Here is a 25,884-nt window from a genome sequence, read left to right as displayed (position 1 = left end):
GGCTTCTACTAGTTTTTCCATTTGTCTGTAAAGAATTCGTGTTAGTATTTTGCAGCTGTGGCTTATTAAACTGATTGTTCGGTAATTCTCACATCTGTCAACACCTGCTTTCTTTGGGATTGGAATTATTATATTCTTCTTGAAGTCTGAGGGTATTTCGCCTGTTTCATACATCTTGCTCACCAGATGGTAGAGTTTTGTCAGGACTGGCTCTCCCAAGGCCGTCAGTAGTTCCAATGGAATGTTGTCTACTCCGGGGGCCTTGTTTCGACTCAGGTCTTTCAGTGCTCTGTCAAACTCTTCACGCAGTATCGTATCTCCCATTTCATCTTCATCTACATCCTCTTCCATTTCCATAATATTGTCCTCAAGTACATCGCCCTTGTATAGACCCTCTATATACTCCTTCCACCTTTCTGCCTTCCCTTCTTTGCTTAGAACTGGGTTTCCATCTGAGCTCTTGATGTTGATACAAGTGGTTCTCTTATCTCCAAAGATCTCTTTAATTTTCCTGTAGGCAGTATCTATCTTACCCCTAGTGAGATAAGCCTCTACATCCTTACATTTGTCCTCTAGCCATCCCTGCTTAGCCATTTTGCACTTCCTGTCGATCTCATTTTTGAGATGTTTGTATCTCTTTTTGCCTGCTTCATTTACTGCATTTTTATATTATCTCCTTTCATCAATTAAATTCAATATTTCTTCTGTTACCCAAGGATTTCTACTAGCCCTCGTCTTTTGACCTACTTGATCCTCTGCTGTCTTCACTACTTCATCCCTCAAAGCTACCCATTCTTCTTCTACTGTATTTCTTTTCCCCATTCCTGTCAATTGTTCCCTTATGCTCTCCCTGAAACTGTGTACAACCTCTGTTTCTTTCAGTTTATCCAGGTCCCATCTCCTTAAATTCCCACCTTTTTGCAGTTTCTTCAGTTTTAATCTACAGGTCATAACCAATAGATTGTGGTCAGAGTCCACATCTGCCCCTGGAAATGTCTTACAATTTAAAACCTGGTTCCTAAATCTCTGTCTTACCATTATGTAATCTATCTGAAACCTGTCAGTATCTCGAGGCTTCTTCCATGTATACAACCTTCTATCATGATTCTTAAACCAAATGTTAGCTATGATTAAGTTGTGCTCTGTGCAAAATTCTACCAGGCGGCTTCCTCTTTCATTTCTTAGCCCAGTCCATATTCACCTACTACGTTTCCTTCTCTCCCTTTTCCTACACTCGAATTCCAGTCACCCATGACTATTAAATTTTCGTCTCCCTTCACTATCTGAATAATTTCTTTTATTTCATCCTACATTTCTTCAATTTCTTCGTCATCTGCAGAGCTAGTTGGCATATAAACTTGTACTACTGTAGTAGGTGTGGGCTTGGTATCTATCTTGGCCACAATAATGCGTTCACTAAGCTGTTTGTAGTAGCTTACCCGCGTTCCTATTTTCCTATTCATTATTAAACCTACTCCTGCATTACCCCTATTTGACTTTGTGTTTATAACCCTGTAGTCACCTGACCAGAAGTCTTGTTCCTCCTGTCACCGAACTTCACTAATTCCCACTATATCTAACTTTAACCTATCCATTTCCCTTTTCAAATTTTCTAACCTACCTGCCCGATTAAGGGACCTGACATTCCACGCTCCGATCCGTAGAACGCCAGTTTTCTTTCTCCTGATAACGACATCCTCTTGAGTAGTCCCCACCCGGAGATCCGAATGGGGGACTATTTTACCTCCGGAATATTTTACCCAAGAGGACGCCATCATCATTTAATCATACAGTAAAGCTGCATGCCCTCGGGAAAAATTACGGCCGTAGTTTCCCCTTGCTTTCAGCCATTCGCAGTACCAGCACAGCAAGGCCGTTTTGGTTATTGTTACAAGGCCAGATCAGTCAATCATCCAGACTGTTGCCCTTGCAACTACTGAAAAGGCTGCTGCCCCTCTTCAGGAACCACACGTTTGTCTGGCCTCTCAACAGATACCCCTCCGTTGTGGTTGCACCTACGGTATGGCTATCTGTATCGCTGAGGCACGCAAGCCTCCCCACCAACGGCAAGGTCCATGGTTCATGGGGGGGCAGAGTTGATAGGAGGGATAAATGGAGGGAGAGAGCGCATCATCCGGGAGGGGGAGTTGATGGAAGCCACCTCGGGAAAGGAGATGAATGGTTTAGAAGTGGAGGGTAGGGGGGATACAACAGTGAAGGCGCGGCAGGGGGTGGGGAGGGGAGAGGAGCAACCAGGGGGTGAGGGTGGTCAAGGCGGCGGGAGGTGTAGAGGATGCGGAGATGTTCGAGGAACAGGAGCAGATGGGGGAAAGGAATGAGTTCATAGAGGATCCGTGTGGGGGACGGGAGGCTAGGCCACTTCCTGGGCGCTCTGTATAACAGAGAGGAACATTTTGCATTACACGTTGATTGGGTGAAAGACGGAGAGGTACGTCTTAGAAGTTGATTGGGTGAATGACGTGACGTCAGAAGCCCCCCCCCACTCACTTGTAATTGATGATGTCACACAAACGTCAACCAATCGGCTATAGCAAACTTTACTCGGTATAGTCGCTCCCGTATTTACTCAAAATGTGATGGGATAAACTGCGATTTTCCGATGTCAGTGATTTCTGTGAACGCTACTTTCCAGTATCTGTTATTCTTAGCTGTGATTTGTCGCAGTTAAGGTATCCAGCACTCTACCACTGCTATTTCTGCGATTTCTGCTACTCCAGCGATTTCTGACTCTCGCGATTTCTGCGACTTACCACCATATGAAAAAGTTACGTATGTCCACACAGAAAATTGCACCTCAACAAACCTGTCATTAGCAAGTATGTTTTACATTTGTTCTTCCGTTTTCTTTAAATTTTGTATTACGAGGTGCATTCAAGTTCTAAGGCCTCCGATTTTTTTCTAATTAAATACTCACCCGAAGTCGATGAAACTGGCGTTACTTCTCGACATAATCGCCCTGCAGACGTACACATTTATCACAACGCTGACACCATGATTCCATGGCAGCGGCGAAGGCTTCTTTAGGAATCTGTTTTGACCACTGGAAAATCGCTGAGGCAATAGCAGCACGGCTGGTGAATGTGCGGCCACGGAGAGTATCTTTCATTGTTGGAAAAAACCAAAAGTCACTAGGAGCCAGGTTAGGTGAGTAGGGAGCATGAGGAATCACTTCAAAGTTGTTATCACGAAGAAACTCTTGCGTAACGTTAGCTCGATGTGCAGGTGCGTTGTCTCGGTGAAACAGCACACGCGCAGCCCTTCCCGGACGTTTTTGTTGCTGTGCAGGACGGAATTTGTTCTTCAAAACATTTTTGTAGGATGCACCTGTTACCGTAATGCCCTTTGGAACGCAATGGGTAAGAATTACGCCCTCGCTGTCCCAGAACATGGACACCATCATTTTTTCAGCACTGGCGGTTACCGGAAATTTTTTTGGTGGCGGTGAATCTGTGTGCTTCCATTGAGCTGACTGGCGCTTTGTTTCTGGATTGAAAAATGGTATCCACGTCTCATCCATTGTCACAACCGACGAAAAGAAAGTCCCATTCGTGCTGTCGTTGCGCGTCAACATTGCTCGGCAACACGCCACACGGGCAGCCGTGCGGTCGTCCGTCAGCATTCGTGGCACCCACCTGGATGACACTTTTCGCATTCTCAGGTCGTCATGCAGGACTGTGTGCACAAAACCCACAGAAATGCCAACTCTGGAGGCGATCTGTTCGACAGTCATTCAGCGATCCCCCAAAACAATTCTCTCCACTTTCTTGATCGTGTCGTCAGACCGGCTTGTGCGAGCCCGAGGTTGTTTCGGTTTGTTGTCACACGATGTTCTGCCTTCATTAAACTGTCGCACTCACGAACGCACTTTTGACACATCAATAACTCCATCACCACTTGTCTCCTTCAACTGTCGATGAATTTCAATTGGTTTCACACCACGCAAATTCAGAAAACGAATGATTGCACGCTGTTCAAGTAAGGAAAACGTCGCCATTTTAAGTATTTAAAACAGTTCTCATTCTCGCCGCTGGCGGTAAAATTCCATCTGCCGTACGGTGCTGCTATCTGTGGGACGTATTGACAATGAACGCGGCCTCATTTTAAAACAATGCGCATGTTTCTATCTCTTTCCAGTCCGGAGAAAAAAATCGGAGGCCTTAGAACTTGAATGCACCTCGTAAAGAAACACTGGGAAAACATTAGTAGTGTAGTTAATATGTAAGTAGCCAAACAGTACCATAATAGTTCGTGTTTAGAAAATGTATTCTAACATATTATTATCTTCACATGTACCCTTACCACATTTCAGTCACTCAGTAAAGAGATAATTCAAAATATCATTGTGATCAGATCTGGAGAAATTGCCACTGCGTCTTTAGCCTCAGGCGAGAGGTTAGTTTCCAAGTGTTTCGATGAACTTAATTACTTAAGTGAGATCGTTCTTGCAAATGTGAAATATACCCCATTGAGTGCCTTTCATTACAGCAAATATTAGCACTGTTCTCTGTCAATTACATTGCTTGTAATTAGTGGTAGCAAAAATGTTTAATAATCCTTGTGATTTGTAGACACAGTTCCGACTCTGATTACTGGTTCCTGTACATATCTATCCACGTCAAGGCTGTTGAGAGAGGATCGTGAAGAGTCAAGACACCTCTTAGAGGATTTGCAGTTTAATAGTGCCATAATTCTGAAATAAGTATGCAGAATGAGTGATTAAACTGTGTTTAATTGAAGTTGTTATGCGATTTTAAAGGAATGATAAATGTTAAATACAGTGAGTGACTAATGCAAACCTCATTTTCCACATGTTAAGCCGTCCTATACCCATAAATTTTCCGCCACTTATTTATTGGTAAACACTTATTGGAGCGTTAAATGCCGCGTCCCCCCCCCCACCCCCTTTCCCCAAAATCTTGGTGTGACACTGACCTGTAACATAGCCCGAGGTCTAGAATATGCATTTTGAGGCTGTTGATATGAAAGTGGGAAGTACAGATCTTCCAGTTAAATTAGGAATAGTTTAAGTGCATTACTTGAAAGTAACACAGGAAAAACTTACTTATGTAGGTGGTTGTAGTGTCGGCAAAAAGTTTTTAATTTCACTTATATGGATGTCTAAGTTCTGCTGTGTTAACATTGCAAAGACCTGTAGCCATGTGGAGTGTTAACCAAAACTGTCATATTGAAAACAAAATCAAACACATTTTAGGTTACTTGTCTGTAAATGATATTTTCAGGAGAAAAAGGTAATGTTGCTTCTTATTAATATAATACTTTTAGAGTCACAGCTGTGTTTGACCAACCATAACTGGTGCAGAATGTGCATGTCGTCATATAATATGCACACACAGCACATCGATCTCGTGAGGCACAAGGCCCTCATAACGAAGTACGAACGTCGCTCAACAGATGGTACTAGGAAAAGAATGTTAACTGCGCTCTTTAGTTGCTATTTGTTACTTCTGATTGCGATTTGTCGCAGAAATCACAGTTGGACTCGATAGCGAATTGCAGAGAAAGCGTAGTACGAACTTTGGCCAACAGATGGCACTGTTAACTGCGCTTTTTTAGATGTTACTTGCGACATGCCACGGAAATCTCAGTTGGATTCGATAGCGTATCGCAGCGATGAGCGTAGTACAGACTTTGGCCAACAGATGGCACTGTTAACTGCGCGTTTTAGTTGCTACTTACGACTTCTAGGTGGCGTTGCTTGTAGCCATTACTTCTCACTGAAATCTCAGAAAGCAGTACGAAATTCAGCCAACAGATGGCTCAAGGCGTTGAACGTGAAATGCTACTTACGACTGCTGTGACGGAAATCGCAGTTAAATTCTGTAAAGTTGTTATTGTGATATCTGTGACTTCTCAGTCACTGTGGTTTCTAACAGATACATGATTTCCTGCCCACTATTTACTCAAATTAGAAGTTCGCTGCCAGGCCACTCCGGGCGCTACTGTCGGTTTTTGTTACAGTGTCGTAACGTGAGTCATATATTTTCCGTGTTTTGTGTTTGCCTTCTTGTGCTCTTGCGAAAATCCAAACATTACGTTCTTCAGGTAATACATAAGAGTCTCGAGTTGATAAACATTAAATGAAAGTGTTGGAACTAAGTTAATCCCTCGTTCTATTATTACAGTCGATTTGGGTGTGTGAATCAGATTGCCGATACTAGACTGTGGCCGATACCTTGTCATCAAGCTGTAGTTACTGTTTTGCAACACTGTTGTGCTGGTTTATCTTGTTTACTGCGCACATTTGAACGTGATTTTATTTCTTATGTAATGGACTGTGGTAAAATCAGATTTGCCGCCTTCGGTTATCGTTCGGTAAGGCTTGCGAATTCCGTATATAACCCTGTCGGGCTACGATTATCACAACAAAATACCTGTGTTATTCTGTAAGGGGAAGTAGATAATTTTTCAACAAGGATGTTAGCGTGTATTTTGTATAGACAATAACCTGGTTATGATGGCAGAACGATCAATACCTGTGCCCGATTGAAGGTAATCAATAACACGTTATAGTCGCCATATTATTTATGGCGTTTGTCGCATGTTTCCTATGTCACTGGTCGAAGCAGACGAATCATATCGAACATTCCTGCCTCTCCCAGTGTTCGTCAATTATGACGATGTCAGGTCGACATGTTATATAGCTTCTTGTCAAATGGTCGGGATTTTTTGCCTGTTCGATTAAATCACTACATGTATCTTCCGTTGCTAAGTAAAACAAGCGGTACAGACTGTCATTTGTTGTGGAAGATACTGGAGAATTTGCTCTACGCCGCGAATTGCAGCTAAAGTGGTAAGTAAATGTTAAGTACTTTGTGATCGACGAGAAAATGGGAAAACTGACATTCACTATCGTTATAAAGTTGACTGGCATACACCACGTGACAGATTGTTTATAAAGAGACGATCCGAAACAAGGCGAGAGTGAATTGTATTGCTCCAGATTGCGTGAGCATTTGCATTGTCTTAGTGAATAGGCTATTTCAGATTCAAGCAACAGCAGTTATTTCTTCATTTCAGAGACTGATTATATTGGATAAAAGGAAATTTTGTAGCATGTACTTATTCTGATGCATTTTCTGCGAATTTCAGTGTACTCGAGTGTGTAATGTGTTACTGCAGATTGCAGTGACGTGTGCGTTTTATTATAATTTTAAATAAGACTAGTGGAACAGCTGTCTCTAAAGATGTGATGGGGTGTACTTGGAACAGAAAAAGCAGTTAAGTACAATTTTCATTGACGCAGAGCATTAAACAACACGAGAACTCAACAGAACACCCATCATAGGTATGGACAGGTGGAAGTAATTTTCCTAAATCAGTTTTCTTAGCGGTAATTAACCAATATTAACATCTCGATGATAGTCAGGAATCCTTTATTTTTCCGTGCAATGTGTGTGTTTTTCCTAATTTTTCGGTTTTAAGCCTGTGGCACTCCCAGTATTTTAAAGACATCTGAATGGCAGTAGATGCTTTAAATTGAGTATATAACTATGAATGTGGGCGAGAAAAGAATAAAAGAACAGCTCTGTCAAAAATACATATGAAGTGGACTGTATATGCATATTTAAGTGGACTGCAAAGAGTCTGTGGGTTTGGTTTTAAATTTCGTGCCTGTCAATCCAAAACTACATTCAGTGAATGAATATGATAAAGGATTTAAAGTGCAGCCTGTGTGACGCAGAAATACAAATTCTGTTGTTACTTATACTGATGAGAATATGATGATAAACCTATGGGATTATATAATAGTATACATTAAGGTATTCTAAAAATAAATAAACAAGCATTGGTGTAGCATAGAACTGCAAACTCAAGTCTATTTTAACATTTTATTCTTCATGTAGAACATTATCATCAACTCAGTACATGGTTTAATTTGGTAAATTAGCTTTAATAGTTTAAGAAGATTCTTTGATTGATCGTAATTTAGAATTTATGTGGGAAACACAAGATACGTCACGTGTGATGTTGACAATAGGAAAGTATACCACAAGCCACTGCTATGAAGAAACAACAGCAACCGATACTCTTTTGTTTCCATTGCATATTATTTTTATTTTCTGTCATTTTGTGATTGTGTGTTCCAACTCTTCATAACACGAAACTTTTAAATTGTTTGTCACTGCACTCTTCGTTCATCAGCCTGTCAGATTTATTTCCTGCGGCATGTTTAATTTGCTGCAATTGGCAGGGGATTCAAAATATTGCATTTGAGCTGTATCTTGTAATAATAATGGAAATTGAATATGACTATTTTTAACTGTTAGCCTGCTTTTCAGGGACTTAGGACTGCAATTGTGGAGGAAAAAATAAGTGGATAAAAAAAAGAGGAAAAAAGTTCTGAAGCACACTCCATGGTAAGTGGCTTCCTTGCATCTCTTACCACAGTTTCATTAGTTTTTGTATGCATTATGGTGTACAAATAAACACAATGTGGATCAATCAAAATCTACAGTATCAGCCGACTGCTTGGACTTGTTACATAATAACGTTGTGTTCAGTGACGTCAAGCTGTGCGGCATATTTAAAGTAGATTGTGTTTCAACATTTTTTTTTTAGTATGTATGGCTGAGTGAGTGACTGGGTCTTGGAATATCAGCAGCCAGTGTCATCAGGTTTGTTGTATTCTTTTAAGTTGTCAGTTTATAGTGGTATTTGTGAATTATTGGAACATTTCTCTTTAAAATTGGCATGATTGTGGCTACACATTTGTTTTATTTTTAGAAATGGCTACTACTATAAATTTTTTGCTGTTATATGGCAACAGGATGCTCAGCTACAGGATGAGCCACTTGTTTCTTGGCCACAGTTTGTTGGTGGCCTTTTATGCAGACAGACAGCTTGTTGGTTGTCATGCCCACATAGAAAGCAGCACAGTGGTTGCAGCTTAGCTTGTAGAGCACATGACTGATATCACAGGTAGCCCTGCCGTTGATGGGATAGGTGATGTGGTGGTGGGTGGTGTATGGGACAGGTCTTGCATCTAGGTCTATTACAGGGTATGAGTCATGAGCTAAGGGGTTGTGAGAATGGGTTGTGTAGGAATGGCCAAGTATATTGTGTAGGTTCGGTGGACAGCAGGATACCACTGTGTGGGAAGGATAATGGGCAGGACTTTTCTCATTTCAGGGCACAATGAGATAGTCGGAATCCTGATGGAGAATGTAATTCAGTTGCTCCAGTCACGGGGGTACTGAGTTACGAGGGGAATGCTCCCCTGTGGCTGGACAGTGGGACTTTCAGAGGTGGCGGAGACTGGAGAGATAAGGGAAGTGAGATTTGTTTTTGTACAAGGATGGGAGGTTAATTACAGTGTGTGAAGGCTTCAGTGAGACTCGTGGTATGTTTCGAGAGGGACTGCTTGTCACTGCAGATGTGAGAAGCACGCGTGGCTACACTATATGGAAGGGACTTCTTTGTATGGAACAGGAAGCAGCTGTCGAAGTGGAGGTATTGCTGGTGGTTAGGAGATTTGATATGGATGGAGATACTGATGTAGCCATCTTTGAGGTGGTCATCCAGGAAGATGGCTTGGTGTTGAGTGGGGCCCACCACTGCCTACTCCAGTCAGGTCACAAACATCACCAATCCCATAAAGGCAGAGCTACCCGTGAAACAAATCGTGTGATGGCTGCCGACAAACTGTGACCAAGAAACAAGTGGACCACCCTGTAGCTGAGCACGGTGCCACTCAGTCACCACTCCCATCTTGCCCTGATGCTGCTGCTCATAGTGTGGTTTCAGTTGCCTGAGACTGCAGTCCTGTGTGTGTGTGTGTGTTTTTGGCAAATGCCTTACTGTCCAAAAGCTTTATTTGTGACAATTCTTTTGTTATGCCTATTTGCAACTCAGCATCTCCACTATATGATGAGTAGCAACTTTCCTTTTTGTAATGTTATCACTTCTCTCTATTTTTTATGAACTATGTGCGAGAATTGACCAGGCCATATTCAGGGCATTCATACATAGGCCATAGGTCTCAAAAAATGAGCTATTAGAAAGTGCAAGTAGTATTTTTCATCAAACCTACCTTTTATATATATGAGTCTTCTCTTATAACTCGCATATATGAGGATCCAATTGCACCTTCATCTTGTGACACGAAATCGTTTGTGTAACAGTTTTTGTTCTTAATTAACTCAAAACTATGTATTTTCTGGTAGGTTATGTTAAGTGTATATGAAGTAAATTTGTTTAACAATAGGGATTCATACTGATGCTGAACTTGTTGGGAACACATACCAACCAAGTTCGCAAATAAAAAAATCCATTCTCAAGAGCGTCCTACCTTATGCGAAAACTTAGAGGTGTGGTTAATGGTAATCATCTCTGTGCAACGTACTTGGGGCTCTTTCAGTGATGTATCATTTAAAAATTAAAAAAAATTCCGTGAGACTGGCTGACGGAAAACTCAAATTAAATTTTAATAGTTTATAATGTGTACAATGTTAATATGTAAGTTTCTATCTGTACCCTTTGATCTGACTACACTACTGTTATTTACATGTGACAAATCCTATTCCATGTAAAATAACTGGTGAATAAATAAAAATCATGAAACTGGAAAATATGATTAAAAATAGTAGCATATGGAGAAGGCTGAAGTGCAGTATCCTAATTAATTTTCCAAATATGTTGTCATTAATCATTCATATAACATTTTGTGTACTGTCATTAAAATACTTTGTCAACCAGAAATTCTCTCTCAGAAAAGAACAGAAACACAGAACTAGTTATTTATTTTTGGAGCAAGTTATTTATTTTTGAAGAGTACCATAGTTCATATTATATACGTGATACATGTAATATGTGGAGACTGCGCCTGCTTAAATGCCCTCCTTACAGCTTGCTCCACATTTACCCATCTGTGAAATTAAAAGAAAAATCCGATGATGGTGTGAATAAATAGGTAATTCTAGACTTTACATGACTCTGTGGAGTTAAGTAGCGTTTTGGTTTGGCACAGTTGAAGTGGACATAATGGAATGGATGACCAATATATGATTACTCACATTAGCATCCTGGCTTATACTTTAGCAGGAATAAAGATGGACTCACAGTGACATTGTACTCCCCCAATGAGAAATGAGGAAAAGCAGGCAAAATATTGATTTTTAAAAAGCTTTATGCTGTCTAGATTAAAGTATTATCTTTGAGCAAGTGAAATAGTTTAAGCAAGTGCCTTTGTAGATTAGCTTCCTCATATATATGAACACAAATAAGAATTCAGCAAGACCGTAATGATACACATACAAAACAACACATGAAAATTTTTGTCACATTTGGAATTCACACCAGAAATTCCTACTTTCGCCTACATTGCCTTAACAACTATGCTATCCAGGCATCCCTCCTGATCAAACAACTGAATATTACAGTCATGATCTCTTTGATTTTTCTGAATTCTTACAGGGTTTGAAGGTAAGTGGTAAGAAAAAAATTCCTGAAAGCAGTATGACAGAGTTCTGGGAAAAAAATCGAAAAAAAGCACATTTGCAGAGTGGGAGATTTGAATGCTGTAAGTACAAAAGTAGTCACTATATAGTCACTGGTAGCCCAGATCTTGGAGTAATACTGTAGTGATATAAAGATGATGATTCAGACTGCACTAATAGCAACCACGTTTTACTGTTATTCAAATGCCATATTTTTAACAAGCATAAAAGTTGATTAACAAACACTGAATCATAATTTTTAATAAAAACAAAATTTTAAATTTCTAATCATATGTAAATATGAATATTCCTAGTAAATTAAAATTTGGTGTAAACGTGATGCATCAAATAGAAGATAAAATAATCTCACATGTGTTTATCAAATTTTAATTCTTTATTCTAAGACTAGTAATTAAAAAATATGTAATATTTATTAAAAATTACAATTAAGTATTTATTAATAAACTTTTCCATTTGTTTAATAGATGTAGGATTCAAAGAGACATAAAGTTGCTGCTAGTGAGATACAACCAGTGACTTTATAGAAACTGTTGGCAAGGCATTGACATTCAATTCATTAGTCTGTGAAGGAATTCAAAGGGGGGCAGTGTGTAAGGTTCCCTTATCAATTAGTTACCAAGTTTTGCATTAAATGGATTGTTTGCACAGTAAATTGTAATCTGCATCTACACAGAAACTCTGCAAACGACTGTACGGTGCGTGGCGCAGGGTACCCTGTACCACTACTAGTCATTTCCTTTCCTGTTTCACTCGCAAATAAAGCGAGGAAAAATGGACTGTAGATATGCCTCCGTATGGGCCTAATTTCGTGTACCATATTTACATGGTTCCATACAAACACGGGAGAATTGTTGGATATCAGTAACGTCCTGCCACGATATTTCGGCGCAGAGTCTTCTGGCCATCTGCAGGTGAGTGCCACTGTAGTAGTACTCGCCAGTACTACTACAGTGGCGCTTACCTGAAGATGGCCAGAAGACTCTGCGCCGAAATATCGTGGCAGGACGTTACTGATATCCGGCAGTTCTCCCGTGTTTGTATGGAACAATCGGTGTGCTGGGAAAGCTTTAAACATCATATTTTCAATGGTCCTTATGCACAACATATTTGGGTGGCAGTAAAATCATTTGGCAGTCAGCTTCAAATGTGGGTTCTTTATATATTATGAATAGTATATCTCGAAAAGAACGTTGCCTTCCCTCCAGGGATTCCCATTTGAGTTCCTGAAGCATCTCCATAATATTAACATGTTAAAACCTACCATTGACAAACGTAGCAGCCCACCTCTAAATTGCTTCAATGTCTTCCTTCAATCTGATCCAGCATGGATCCCAAACACTTCAGCAGTACTAATGAATAGGTTGCACCAGTGTCCTATATATGGGTCCTTTACAGGTGAGCCTCTCTTTCCTAATATTTTCCTAATAAATCAGTCAACCATTTGCCGTCTCTACCACAGTTCTCACATTCTCATTATATTTCATATTGCTTTGCAACATCACTCCCAGGTATTTAAATGGCTTGACTGTGTGAAGCAGGACACAAGTAATACTGTATCCAAACATTAGAGGTTTGTTCTTCCTACTAATCAGCATTAACTTACATTTTTCCACATTTAGGGCTAGCTACTGTTCATCACACCAACTAGAAATTTTGTCCGAGTCATCTTGTATCTTTGTGCACTCGCTCAACTTGTGATACCTTACCATACAACACAGCATTATCAGCAAACAACCACAGATTGAAACTTCCTGGCAGATTAAAACTGTGTGCCCGACCGAGACTCGAACTCGGGACCTTTGCCTTTCGCAGGCAAGTGCTCTACCAACCGAGCTACTGAAGCACGACTCACGCCCGGTCCTCACAGCTTTACTTCTGTCAGTATCTCGTCGCCTACCTTCCAAACTTTACAGAAGCTCTCTTACAGAAGCTCTCCTGCGAGCTTCTGTAAAGTTTGGAAGGTAGGAGACGAGATACTGGCAGAAGTAAAGCTGTGAGGACCGGGCGTGAGTCGTGCTTCGGTAGCTCGGTTGGTAGAGCACTTGCCCGCAAAAGGCAAAGGTCCCGAGTTCGAGTCTCGGTCGGGCACACAGTTTTAATCTGCCAGGTAGTTTCATATCAGCGCACACTCCGCTGCACAGTGAAAATCTCATTCTGGGAACCACAGATTGCTCCCCACCAAAGCATTTATGTATATAGAGCGGTCCGACCACACTTTCCTGGGGAACTCTTGACAATAGTGTTGTCTCTGAACACTCGCTGTCAAGGATAACTTACTGGATTCTATTACTTAAGAAGTCTGTGAGCCACTCACATATCTGTGAACTCGTTCCAAATGCTTTTACCTTAATTAACAGCCTGCAATGGGGCACTGTGTCAAATGCTTTCTGGAAATCTACAAATATGGAATCTGCCTATTGCCTTTCATCTGTAGTATGCAGTGTATCGTGAAAAAAGGGCAAGCTGAGTTTCACAAGAATGATGCTGTCAGAAATCATGCTGGTTCATGGACATAAACTTCTCAGTCTCAAGAAAGTTTATTATATTTGATCTGAGAATATGTTCAAGGATTCTGCAGCCAAACGATGTTCGAGATATTGGCTTGTAATTTTGCGGGTCCATTCTTTTGCCTTTCTTATACATAGGAGTCACCTGTACTTTTTTCCAGTCTCTTGGGACTTTGGCCTGGGGAGAGAGTCATGATAAATGCTGTAGAGTACTCTCTGTAAAACTTAACCGGGATTTCAATGATGCAGAATGAGTCATTTTATGTTCACATCACAAATTTATGTGTAAATATGACTACATGCTGATCATTTATACTTTTGTTTCTTCCATCATTATTATTGCTATTAAATATACAGATGTGTGGTAGCATTTGCTATCTACAATCTTTTACACATCACAATAACAGAAATTCATCGTTGGAATAGGAGTAGTTTTCAAGGAGAAACTAGTGCAGCTTGTTTTCAGATTTTACTTTGCAATCTGTCAGACGTTTTATATCACCAGGTGAGTTTCAAACATTTTAGTTGCAGCATTGTGCAGCCCTTCCTGTTTTCCCAGTGTAAATTCTCATCAGTTTGGACACCAAAAAAGTTTGAAGTTTCCACTCATATTTTATTTCCTCACTATATGTTACATTTATCATCGCTGTAGTACCCATAGATGCGCAGAACTGAATGTGTTGTGTATTTCTAAAACTGAAGTTGATACAATTCCCAGGAAACCAGTTAATGATACATTTAAGAACTTTATTTATCATTTCTTCTGTTGCTGTATGTATGTATGTATGTATGGATGGATGGATTGATTGATTGATTGATTGATTGATTGATTACAATACAGTGTCATCTGCAAAAAGAACTAATTCTGCTTATTGTACAGGGATGATTTGATAAGTGTGGCAAATTTCCATGAAATAATGGAACATTTTTGTTGCATCTTCATGGCTGATAATCTTGATAATTCCAAGAATCTTATAAAGAATTTCAACAAAATACAATGCACAGTTTGTTGTTGACAATTGTCTTAGTCAGTGTGTTGAGTGCGATTGAAAGTGGAGAAAAGGGAGTTTTGTGCTGTTATTTCACATTTCCATTTGAAGGGGTGAACTGGACAGTTCAAAACAAAATTGAATGATGTTACCATGGATTCTGCATCCTCATTGAAGAGCATTTACTGTTGGATTAATGAATTTGAACATGATCAGACAAGCACCAAAGAAGAACTGCGCTTTGGTGGTAAGATGATGGCCACTGTTTCTTGTGATTCCAAAGGAATAATCTTCACAGATTCTTTGAAACAGGCAGAACCATAATGGGATGCTACTATTCTTCATTGTTGGATCATCTGAAACTTGCATTGGTTGTAGAAAGACCAAGGTTGGCAAACAAAACAGTGCACTTTCACCAGGATACGCCACCATCTCACACATCAGTGATAACAATGGCATGAATTGGGCTTTACATTAGTTCCTCATCCACCCTATTCACCAGACCTTGCTGTGAGTGAGTTCTTCCTGTTCCCTAACCTGAAACTTTGACTTGCTGATAAGAAATTTTCATCAAATGAGGTGGTGATAGTTGCAGAGTTTGACAGAACGTGTTTTGTCCACTGGGGTGAAAAAGTTGAAGGATTGCTGGACCAAATGTATATTCCTCAATGAAGGTGATGTCTACAAGATGGGTAAATTGGTTATGAAACAAACGTTTCTTTCTTGGCTTTTTACCAGGTGTATCAAACCACCCTCATATATCATGATCATTTACATATACAAAGAACAATAGGAGACCTAAGATTGAGCCTTGGGGAACCCAATATGTGATTTCTCCTCACTCAGAACAATGTTCCTGGACTACTTTGGTTGAATGGTGAAGCACAACTTTCTGCATTCTTTTAGTTAGATACAAACCCAAACTGTGATTAGCTGAGGATGTTATTGTTGCTTAGATGAGATATTTTCTAGAATACATCACCTCAAAAATTGTGGAAAATGAGGTCTGCAGTGAAACAGGTCAGTAGTTATTGACATCTCTATCACCTTTAATCTGGGGATTGACAATATCGTATTTCAGTCACTTTGGAAAGGGCCTTGAGGTAGTGATGCATTATATATTTGAGACAACACATGGCTTATTGTATGGGAACAAATCTCTCATACTGTATTGGAAACGTCATCAAAGCCAGATGGACTTTTATTTTTGAGAGACTATATTATTTTGTTAACATCAAAAGGAGAATTTGATGACGCATTCATATTCATTCATATATCTTGTACCACATGGCACCCTGCTAGTCATTATTGATGCCACCTCTCTTTACAGTAACAACCCTATGCCCATGGTCTTACTGCTATTGAACTAAACCTTTCCCAATGCCCGACAGATTCCAAACTGACAACCTCCTTCCCAGTCACCATGACAAACTATATCCTCACCCACAATTACTTCTCCTTTGAAAGTATTACCTACAAACAAATCTGCTCTGGGATACTGCTATGGGCACCCACATGGCACCATCCAATGCCAACCTATTCATGGTCTGTCTAGAGGAATACTTTCTAGACACACAGAACCCTGAACCCATCATCTAGTTCAGATTCATTGATGACATATTTGCTGTCTGGATCGAGGGTAAGGACGACCTATCTGCATTCCTGCAGAACCTTAAGATTCCCCCCATTCGCTCCACCTGGTCCTACTGAGCCCAACAAGCCACCTTCCTAGATGCTGACCTCCACTTCAAAGATGGCTACATCAGTACCTCTGTCCATATCAAACCTACTAACAACAAGTAATACCTCCACTTTGACAGCTGCCATCCATTCCATACCAAGAAGACCCTTCCATACATGCCCCCTGTGGGTTCGGTGGTTAGAATAGACCCGCAGTATTCCTGCCTGTCGTAAGAGGCGACTAAACGGAGTCTCAAACATTTCGGCCTATATGTGATGGTCCCATCTCGGGTTTAATCTCCATCTTTCCAAATTCTTCCACAGGGCGAGCCAATTGGGGAAGGGCACATTACATGGTGCATTTTGTCCATCGTGCATTGAGACCTCTAGCCAGCTTTGTCGTCATCGCATTGCTGTCCCTTTCATTCTCCATCTCTTGAGTGAGGATACATCCCTGGGTGCAATTTCCACTATGCACTGTGTAGTGTTTCTTTTTGGGGAGGAACAACCATGGACTTTATTGCACCTAATATCCAGCATGGTAGCCAGCCCTTTGTAGTGGGGCCGCCATGTACCCTGTTGGTTGTAGCCCCCTGACAACACGTGGATCGCTCTACTGATGCCAGCACTGTTAACTCCCCACATATACCAAGTAGAAGATGCCAATCTCCCTGGGGCATCAGGACTCTTGGCAATGGTCATCCTGCCAGGTGGCCCGTGCTGTGGCTGGATGGTGCCCATGGGGAGGGCCCTTGGTTGGAGTAGGTGGCATCAGGGTGGATGACACACAATGAAACATGGCACATCATCTCTTTCTGGTGGCCAGCCACCAGCAGTCTCTAAGCATTCGAGGACTCACTTAAAAGCTAACGTTTATGACCCCAAATCGTTCCCCTCCCTGGCCACACCATGAGAGGAACGAAAGGCTATAAATGATAGCAAAACATATTCGCCCCGGTATCTCGTCTGCACCAGAGCTGACGGGGAATCCTTTGTGTCCGTGAAGCCTCAGTTCTTTGTAAAGCATTTAGAGGACAAGTTCGGGGAGGTGGGGGGCTTATCCAAAATGTGGTCTGGATCAGTCTTGATAAAAACATCATCCTCTGCTCAGTCACGAGCCTTGCTCGCTTGTGAGAAGCTGGGGGATGTTTCACTTACTATCACACCCCATAAAAGCTTAAATATGGTCCAGGGCATTATTTTCCACAGGGATCTTCTTTTACAGTCCTATGACGAGCTGCGCACCAACTTAGAGCGACGAAGTGTCCATTTCGTCTGGCCCTTCTACCTGGGTCCGAGGGATCATCAAGTTGCCACCGGTGCCTTCATCTTGGCCTTTGAGGGTGACACATTACCTGAGAAGGTCAAGGTGATGGTATACTGCTGTGATGTCAAGCCATATATCCCTCCCCCAATGCGGTGCTTCAAGTGTTGGAACTTCGGCCATATGTCTTCCTGCTGTGCTTCCAGCCTCATATGTCACGATTGTAGTCTTCCATCCCATCCTGATACTCCATGTGCCCTGCCTCCCATCTGTTTTAACTGCGGAGAGCACCATCCCCCTTGCTAGCTGGACTGTAAGATTCTACAGAAGGAAAGGAAAATATTGGAATAAAACACCCTGGACCAAATGACCTACACTGAGGCTAAGTGGAAATTTGAATGGCTTCATCCCGTGCACATGATATCTTATGCTTCCACTGTCACTCCTGCTACAGTCCCATCAGCTGCACCATATACAGTCAACTCTGAGTCGAAGGACCACACCTGCCCCCTTGATGGTGAGGGTCACTTCCCACCTTGTTGCTCCCGCACCACCTACCTCGGGAGCAGTACCCCCTCAACCACCGGTCCCGATTTCTAAGCTGGAGAATTGGAAGTCTTCTTCAGCTTCTCTCGCTAGGAAGGGATCCCTTGGGTCACTCCCTTCCCAGGTTCCTACCAGCAGCACAGCAGACATCCACCAGTGGCTGAAGAAGCTACAGGTCACTGGTCATCGAGCTTTGCGATCGTCTTCAGTCCCAGAGACTGACTCCAAGAAGCCCTCCCAGCAAGGGCAACCAAGGGAAGAGCGTGAGAAAGTGAAATTGAAGACCCATAAGACCAAGGAACCTGCGGTGGCACCTACTCCACTGCTACCTACAAGCTCTGCGTCTGAGGGTGATGTAGAGATTCTGGCATCCGCTGAGGACCTAGATATCGCTGGACCCTCAGATGCAATGGGTGTCACTTGTGCGGGTACTCAGTCAGTGGCAGCAGGTGACCCAGTGGCGTAATCTGCCTCCCAAGTCCCTTCACGCCTTTCTCAGCCGTGGACAATGTCATCTTCCAGTGGAACTGCATCTAGCTGAGCTCCAACAAATTCTCAGCCTTCACCCTTCACTCCCTTCACAGTGAGTCTGTCCCTCTACAAACGACCTTTAGAGGCCATCACTGCTTGGGCGTGGATGCCTCAGGCTGTTACTGTCTCCAATCTGTATCTTCCATCGGATGGTGATGTCCCACAGCATGTCCTGGCTGTGCTGATAGCCCAATTGCCGCCCCCTTTTCTGTTACTGGGCGACTTCAACGCCCATAATCATCTGTGGGGTGGATCAGTGGCAACAGGCCGAGGCACCACCGTTTAGCAAGTATTGGCACAGCTCGGCCTTTCCCTGTTAAAGGATGGTGCCTTTACACATTTCAGTGTGGCGCATGGTACATACTCAGCCATCGATCTTTCGATCTGCAGCCCTAGCCTCTTACCGTCTGTCCAATGGAGTGTGCATGACGACTTGTGTGGTAGTGACCCCTTTCCGATCTTTCTGTCACTGCCACAGCGTCACTCTTCTGGGCGCCCTTGCAGATGGGATATGAATAAGGCAGACTGGGACTTGTTCTCCTCCATTGCCGCTATTGAGCCTCTCTCTAATGTCGCCATTGATGTGGTGGTTCACTCGGTCCCCACTGGCAGCCACACAATCTGCCGTTCTCATTCTTGTGGGTCTCCTTGGTGGAGGACTGTGCCTTGGTGGTCGCCTGAGGTCACTGAGGTGATTAAAGATTGCAGGCAGGTGCTCCAGCATCACAAGTGGCATCCCTCATTAGAAAACCTCATCGCTTTTAAACGCCTCCGTGTGCAGGCCCGCCCCCATCATTTGCCAATACAAGCAGGAGTGCTGGGAAAGGTATGTGTCCACCATTGGCCTTCATATCTCTCCATCGCAGGTCTGGGCCAAGATTTGGCAGCTATGACTCTCGGACCCTTGTCAGCGTCCCTGCGCTCTCACTGAATGTAGGAGTTTGTACTGACTCCGACATAATTGCAAACCGCTTAGATCATTTTGCTCTCAATTCCACCTCTGCGAATTACCCACTGGCTATCTGCTCTGTGAAAGAGCGGTTGGAACGTTGGAGCCTTTCAGTTCACATGCGCAATCCTGAATCCTACAATGTTCTGTTCAGTGAGTGGGAATTCACAGTGCCCTAGCCACTTGCCCTGATATAGCTCCTGGGCCAGATCACATCCACTGTGAGATGCTCAAACACCTCTCGGTGGACTGCCAGCGAGGCCTCCTAGACCTTTTCAACCGTATCTGGGTCGAGGGTGAGTTCCCATCGCAGTGGAGCGAAAGCATCGTCATCGCCGTTTTGAAACCTGGCAAGAACCCTTTGGAGGTGGACAGCTACCACCCCATTAGCCTCACTAACGTTCTTTGCAAGTTGCTTGAACGAGTGGTGAGCTGGAGGTTGAGTTGGGTACTCGAGTCGCCACTCTGATGCGGATAATCTGGTCAGCCTGGAGTGTGCCATCCGTACGGCCTTTGCCCGCCGTCAGCTACTCGTCACTGTCTTTTTTGACATGTGGAAGGCATACGATACGACATGGCGACATCACATCCTCTCTACGCTCATAGTTGTTGGTCTTCGGGGTCCGCTGCCGATTTTCATATGAAATTTTCTGTCACATCGTACCTTCTGCATGCAAGTTGCGGCCTCCCATAGTTCCTCCTGAGTTCAGGAGAATGGGATACTGCAAGGATCTGTCTTAAGTGTCTGCCTCTTTTTAATTGCAATTAGTGGGCTCACTGCAGCGGTGGGAATGTCTGTCTCAGTTTCCTTGTATGCTGACGACTTCTGCCTCTACTATAGCTCCATTGGCATTTCAGCTGCTGAATGTCAGCTGCAGGGCGCTATCCGCAAGGCGCAGTCTTGGGCTGTAGCGCATGGCTTCCAGTTTTCGCCTGCCAAGACCTGCATTATGCATTTCTGCTGGCGACGCACTGTTCACCCTGAGCCACAGCTTTATCTTGATGGCGAACCTCTTGCTGTGGTGGAGACACATCGGTTTTTGGGTGTGGTTTTTGATGCCCGGTTGACTTGGCTCCCTCATATTTGGCAGCTTAAACAGATGTGTTGGCAGCATCTTAATGCTCTGCGTTGCTTGAGCCACACCAGCTGGGAAGCCAACTGGTCTACCCTCTTACGGCTCTACCAGGTATTAATTCAGTCCCGTCTGGATTATGGGAGCCTAGCTTATGGTTCAGCATCCCCTTTTGCGTTGCGAGTGGTGGACCCAGTCCTTCACAGTGGGATCTGACTTGCCACTGGAGCTTTCCGGACCAGCCCTGTGAACAGCATACTTGAGGAGGCAGGTGTCACTGCACTGCGGTGACAATGGTTACTGGCCGCTTATGCCACACACGTTTGTAGCTTGCCCGGGCATCCTAATTATCGTTTCCTGTTCCCCGAGTCAGTCGTCCATCTACCAGAAGATCGGCCCCAGTTGGGTTGTACGATCGCAGTTCGCTGCCAGAGAGCTTCTTTCCAGGCTTGGGGTTTACTCTCTTCCACCTCTTTTCCGGGCTCCTCTGCACACACCCCCGTTGTGTGTGTCCCGCCCATGCCTTCAGCTCAAATTGGCACAGGGCCCGAAGGACTCGGTCTCTCCTGAGGCCTTCCGCCGCCACTTACTTTCCATCCTTGCCATGTATCAGGGCTGTGGCGTTGTCTACACTGACGGTTCGATGGTTGCTGGTCATGTTGGTTATGCTCTCACTCTAGGGGTCCATTATGAACAACAATCATTGCCGGCTGGCTGCAGCGTTTTCACTGCTGAGCTGGTCGCCATCTCTCGTGCCCTAGAGTATATCCGCTCCTGCTCAGGTAAGCCCTTAGTTACCTTTAGCGACTCCCTGAGCAGTTTACGAGATCTCGACCAGTGTTTCCCTCACTCTCGTCTGGTGATGGCTATCCAGGAGTCCCTCCATACTCTTGCCTGTTGCAGCCACTCTGTGGTGTTTGTGTGGACCCCTGGTCATGTCGGCATCCCAGGCAATGAACATGTTTACATGCTGGCCAAACAGGTTGTCAGTGCACCAGCCTTATCGATTGGTCTTTCGGAGAGTGACCTCAGGGCAGTTTTGTGGCAGAATGTACTTCACACCGGGGGTGAAGTATGGGCCACCCTGCCTTCACCAAACAAACTTCGGGACATCAAGGAGGGTACTGGTGTGTGGCGCTCCTCCATGCGGGTCTCTCGCAAGGAGTCTGTTGTTCTCTGCCGGCTGCGCATTGGGCACACCCGGATGATGCACAGCCACTTATTGCGCCGTGAGGACCCACCTCTATTTCGCTGCGGATCTGCTTTGACGATGGTTCACATTTTGTTGGCCGGTCCCCTTTTAACTGTGCTCGGGCAGACGTTTGCATTACCTCACAGATTTCACTGCCATGGCAGGCTTAGTTTTGCGTTTTATTCAGGCAGGGGGCTTTTTTCATTTAATCTGAGAGTTTGTCATTTTTTTGTGTTGAGCCTGCCCTTTGGCCTATGATTTTAGACTGAGTTTTTAGTATGTTTCTCAGTGGTTGGCTTTCCCTTTTTTGTCTCTATGGTCGGCCAACCACTGTCACACTCTGTGATTTTAATTCATTTTGTCTGATCTCAAACTGAGTCTTTCTTGTCCTGTGTCATCTCTTGTTGTCTCCATAGTTCGTTTTTATTCTTTGTGAGTGTTTGAAGTTTTGGAAAAAGGGACCGATGACTGCCGCTGTCTGGTCCCTTCAATCCCACAGTCCAACCAACCTACCATACAACCTCTTGGCCATCACATATGCAGTGACGAAAAGTCCCTCTCAAAATATACTGAGTGTCTTACTGAGGCCATTACAGACCTTAATTATCCTCCCAGCATTGTACAAAAGCAAATCTCCAGTGCCTTATCTTTCCAGTCACCCCACCACCTCTGAAGTCTTGCCCTCCAGCAACAGAGGAGCATTCCCCTTGTAAATCAGTATGACTCAGGACTGGAGCAGCTGAATTACATCCTCCACCAAGGTTTCAACTACTCTCGTTGTGCCCTTAAATGAGAAATGTCCTGCCCACTATCCTTTCCACCTCTCCCACAGCGGTATTCTACCATCCACCAAACCTACAAATTATACCCATCAAACCCTACACAACCCCTGCTCACAACCCCTTACCTCATGACTCGTGTATCTATAATAGACCTAGATGCAAGACGTGTCCCATACATCCGCCCACCACCACGTACTCCAGTGCAGTCACAAACATTACCTATCCTATCAACGGCAGGGCTACATGTGAAACCAGTCACGTGATCTACATGCTAAGCTGCAACCACTGTGCTACATTCTGTGTGGGCATTACAACGAACAAGCTGTCTGTCCGCATAAATGGCCACTGACAAACTGTGGCCAAAAGACAAGTGGACCATCCTGTTGCTGAGCACGCTGCCAATCATGACATTCTTCTTTTCAATGATGGCTTCACAGCCTATGCCATATGGTTTCTTCCCATCAGTACCAGCTTTTCTGGATTGTGCAGGTGGGAACTTTCCTACAATGCATCCTACGTTCCCATAACCCTCCTGGCCTCAACCTTCGTTAGTCATTGTCCTCACCCATCTAGCCCCTTCCCTGTTCCCATTCCAGCACAACAGAGCCGTCTGTTCCACCAATGCACCCAGTCTTTTTACTTCTCTCCTTAACTGTTACTCCCTCTCTCCCCTGGCCTCTACTAACCTCCAGACTGCATCTAGCTGCCCTACCCTCTGTCCGTCCCTGCACACTCCCCAGCAGCACTTCACCATCCTGCTCCCCTACCCTACTATCCCCCCCCCCCCCCCTGCAGGTTCGGGGGTAAGAGTAGGCCTGTGGTATTCGTGCCTGTCGTAAGAGATGACTAAAAGGAGTCTCAGACATTTCGGCCCTTATGTGATGGTCCCCTCTTGGGTTTGACCACAATATTTCAGAATTATTCTGAAGAGCAAGCCAATTGGGGAGGGGCACCTTACTTGGTGCATTGTGTCCATCATGCATTGATACCTCTAGCCATCTTTATCGTCCTCGCATTGCTGTCCCGCGCATTCTCCATCTCCTGAGCGAGGATAAGTTCCTGCGTGTAATATCCACTATGCACTGTGCAGTGTTGCTTTTTGTGGAGGCAACGACCATGGACTTCATTGCACCTAATATCGAGCACGGTAGCCAGTCCGTTGTGGTGGGTCCACCATGTACCCTGTTGGTTGTAGCCCCCTGACAACACATGGATCACTCTACTGATGCCTGCGCCGATAACTCCCCACATATACCAAGGAGTAGATGCCAATCTCCCTGGGGCATCAGGACTCCCGGCAATGGCCATCCTGCCAGGTGGCCCTTACTGTGGCTGGGTGGTGCCTGTGGGGGGGGCCCTTGGTTAGAGTAGGTGACATCAGGGTGGATGACACGCAATGAAACGTGGCACATCTTCTCTTGCTGGTGGCCAACCACCAGCAGTGTCTAAGCGTTCGAGGGCTCACTTTAATGCAAACATGTATGACCCCAAATCGTTCCCCTCCCTGGCCACACCATGGGAGGAATGAAAGGCTATGAATGACAGTGAGATGTATTCGCCCAAGTATCTAGTCTGTACGAGAGCAGATGGGGAATCCTTTGTGTCCATGAAGCCCCAGTTCTTTGTAGAGCATTTAGAGGACAAGTTCGGGACAGTGGAGGGCTTGTCAAAAATGCGGTCCAGGTCAGTCTTGATAAAAACAGCATCCTCTGCCCAGTCACAGGCATTACTCACTTGTAAGAAGCTGGGGAATGTTTCTGTTACTATCACGCCCCATAAGAGCTTAAATATGGTCCAGGGCCTTATCTTCCACAGGGACCTTCTTTTATAGTCCAACGACGAGCTGCGCGCCAACATAGAGCGACGAGGTGTCCATTTCATCCAACGCTCCCACCGGAGTCCGAGGGGTAATCAAGTTGCCACCAGTGCCTTCAGTGCCTTAAGCTTCTGACAGGTCAATTTTAGAAAAATACTGGCCTCCAGCAAGTTTAGTGAACAATTCTTCAGGACGGGGCATAGGGTAAGTGTCGATGAGGCATTGAGCATTTACAGTGGCTTTGAAATCGCCACAGAGACGAATATCACCATTTGGCTTAGCAACGACAACGACAGGAGAGGACCACTCACTGGAAGTGACAGGAAGCAAGACCCCTGAAGTAGTGAGACGATCCAACTCCTGTTTTACCCGATCACGAAGGGCCACAGGAATGGTTTGAGCCCGAAAAAACTTAGGCCGAGCAGTGGGTTTGAGCATGATATGAGCTTCAAAATTGTTTGCATGGCCTAACCCAGGAGAAAAAAGGGACGAAAATGTCGTCGACAAGGAATCCAGTTGAGCATAAGGAATAGCATCAGAGACAATATTGACAGAGTCATCTATGGAGAACCCAAAAACGCGAAAGGCATCGAAACCAAAAAGATTTTCTGCGTTGCTCTGGTCGACCACAAATATGGGAACAGTGCGAATGACGGATTTGTAAGATACCTCAGCATTAAATTGTCCCAAGAGAGAAATCTTCTGTTTATTGTACGTCCGTAATTGCAGAGTGACAGGTGACAGGAGTGGAGAACCCAACTGAAGATACGCCTGAGAATTAATTATAGTGGCAGCAGAATCAGTATCCACTTGCATGCGAACATCTCGACCATGGATTTGGACAGTGAGGAATAACTTCCCTGAAAGGGAAGAAGTGCAATTGACAGACAACACAGAATCAGAATCAGCGTCATGTTCATGAACATCATGTATGCGGTCGGATTTGCAAAGGGAAGACACATGACCTTTCTTTTTGCAATTGTGACACACAGCCCAACGTTGGGGACAATCCTCGTGTGAATGTTTTGTAAAACACCACGGACATGAAGGAAGTTGC

At 43.9% G+C, this 25,884-nt stretch overlaps 1 protein-coding gene across 3 annotated transcripts in view; it reads left to right on the top strand.

Annotated features, from left to right (window-relative positions):
* The first annotated feature begins 5,969 nt into the window (after window positions 1–5,969).
* The window catches only part of LOC126212879 (zinc finger protein 555-like), a 70,256-nt gene continuing 50,341 nt past the window's right edge, over window positions 5,970–25,884 (top strand). For 2 of the 3 annotated variants that reach the window (XM_049940380.1, XM_049940378.1), the window contains exons 1-2: window positions 6,362–6,832; window positions 8,322–8,399. In XM_049940380.1, coding sequence (XP_049796337.1) covers window positions 8,397–8,399 — 3 coding nt within the window. In that variant the 5' untranslated portion in view covers window positions 6,362–6,832; window positions 8,322–8,396. Of the gene's footprint in view, window positions 6,085–6,361; window positions 6,833–8,321; window positions 8,400–25,884 lie in introns of those variants that run through there. The other variant, XM_049940379.1, reaches the window with a different exon arrangement.

The sequence above is a fragment of the Schistocerca nitens genome, chromosome 11 (assembly GCF_023898315.1).
Source record: "Schistocerca nitens isolate TAMUIC-IGC-003100 chromosome 11, iqSchNite1.1, whole genome shotgun sequence".
Classification (NCBI taxonomy): Eukaryota; Metazoa; Arthropoda; class Insecta; order Orthoptera; family Acrididae; genus Schistocerca; species Schistocerca nitens.
The sequence above is the reverse complement of the archived record's forward strand: the minus strand, read 5'-3'. Positions and strand labels throughout refer to the sequence as shown.